At 64.6% G+C, this 1,352-nt stretch overlaps 1 protein-coding gene across 1 annotated transcript; it reads left to right on the plus strand.

Annotated features, from left to right (window-relative positions):
• Window positions 1–271: 271 nt before the first annotated feature.
• On the plus strand, window positions 272–1,065 carry LOC144219135 (diacylglycerol lipase-alpha-like; the record flags this gene model as incomplete). The annotated part of the gene is made up of 2 exons (XM_077749083.1): window positions 272–445; window positions 878–1,065. Coding segments are annotated over exons 1-2 (362 nt in total), but the record flags the coding sequence as incomplete, so codon positions are not given.
• Between the last annotated feature and the right edge of the window lie 287 nt (window positions 1,066–1,352).

Raw genomic sequence — 1,352 nt, forward strand, 5'->3', positions numbered from 1 at the left:
GAGAGAGAGAAGGTGGGCAAGCTGTACACAGACCCCCCTCCCCACTTCTCGCTCTTCCAGATCCTCCTTCCCAGCGACAAAAGGCTCAAGAGCCGGGCCCTGCCCATGATGGGGCGGCTATGGCCCAGGCCATGAGCAGGTTGTAGGCTTTGTAGGGACAGCGGCTGAGGCCCATTTGGCATTAACATCCCTGGCTGGGGTGGGGGCTGGGGTGGGGGCTCAGGGTGAGGCAGGATCAGGGAGCCTGGGGACCTGGGGGGCCTCGGCCAGCATGTCGCTGCCCACTCAGCTTCCCTCCGGCGCCTGTGTCCCCAGCTGCTGTGAGCAGGAGGAGCCCACGTACTTTGCCATCTGGGGCGACAACAAAGCCTTCAACGAGGTGATCATCTCGCCAGCCATGCTGCACGAGCACCTCCCCTATGTGGTCATGGAGGGGCTTAACAAGGTGAGCACCCACGCGGCCCGGGGCCGGGACAGCTCGCATCTCACAGCGCTTTGCCAGCCCGTCTCTGTGCCCATGGCCCAAGTGAGGATGCGGACTCTCAGAGAAGCTAGGTCACCATGTGGCCCCATAGTGGGGAGCTTAGGAGGCTCCCAGGGGCCTGGCCCCAAGGCTGGCTGGCCTTAGAGGGCCTGAAGGCCACCTGGCACTCGACAGGTGCGCAGCCACACACGGAAAGACTGGCCAGAGAGAAGGAGAACCCTAGCCTGGCCCATGTGTGGGGCAGGCCTTCCTGGCAGAGCAGGGACCTGGGGCAGGGAGACAGGAGTGGGGCCGGCTCACCCCAGCAGGCTCTGGCCTGCTGCCCCCTCCCTCCCACGTGATTGTCACCCTCCACCACCGCTGCCACCACCAGCCTGCCCCACCTGTCCCCAGGTGCTGGAGAACTACAACAAGGGGAAGACGGCCCTGCTCTCTGCTGCTAAGGTCATGGTGAGCCCCACAGAGGTGGACCTGACCCCCGAGCTGATCTTCCAGCAGCAGCCGCTGCCCACAGGGCCCCCCGTGCCCGCCGGCCTCGCCCTAGAGCTGCCAGCCGCAGACCACCGAAACAATAGTGTCAGGTGAGCCCCGCGCCCCCTGCCCCGTCCCCGCCTGTCCCCGGGGCTGTGTGTGGGCGCCACGGCTTATCACAGGGCACGAAGGTTTGTGCACAGGCATGTTCTGTGCACGTACTGGGACCCCACGCGGCCACAAGCACCCAGATCACTCGTAGCCATCTAGGCCCAAACAGACGGACATCTGCGCACTTACACACACACACACATATGTACTTGTGTTGAAGCGGACGCGTGCATACACGTGTTCACAGACAGCTCTGAGGGCACGGAGAGCCCCCTGCAGACGCACT

The sequence above is a fragment of the Crocuta crocuta genome, unplaced genomic scaffold, assembly GCF_008692635.1.
Source record: "Crocuta crocuta isolate KB4526 unplaced genomic scaffold, BGI_CrCroc_1.0 C29178631, whole genome shotgun sequence".
NCBI lineage: Eukaryota > Metazoa > Chordata > Mammalia > Carnivora > Hyaenidae > Crocuta > Crocuta crocuta.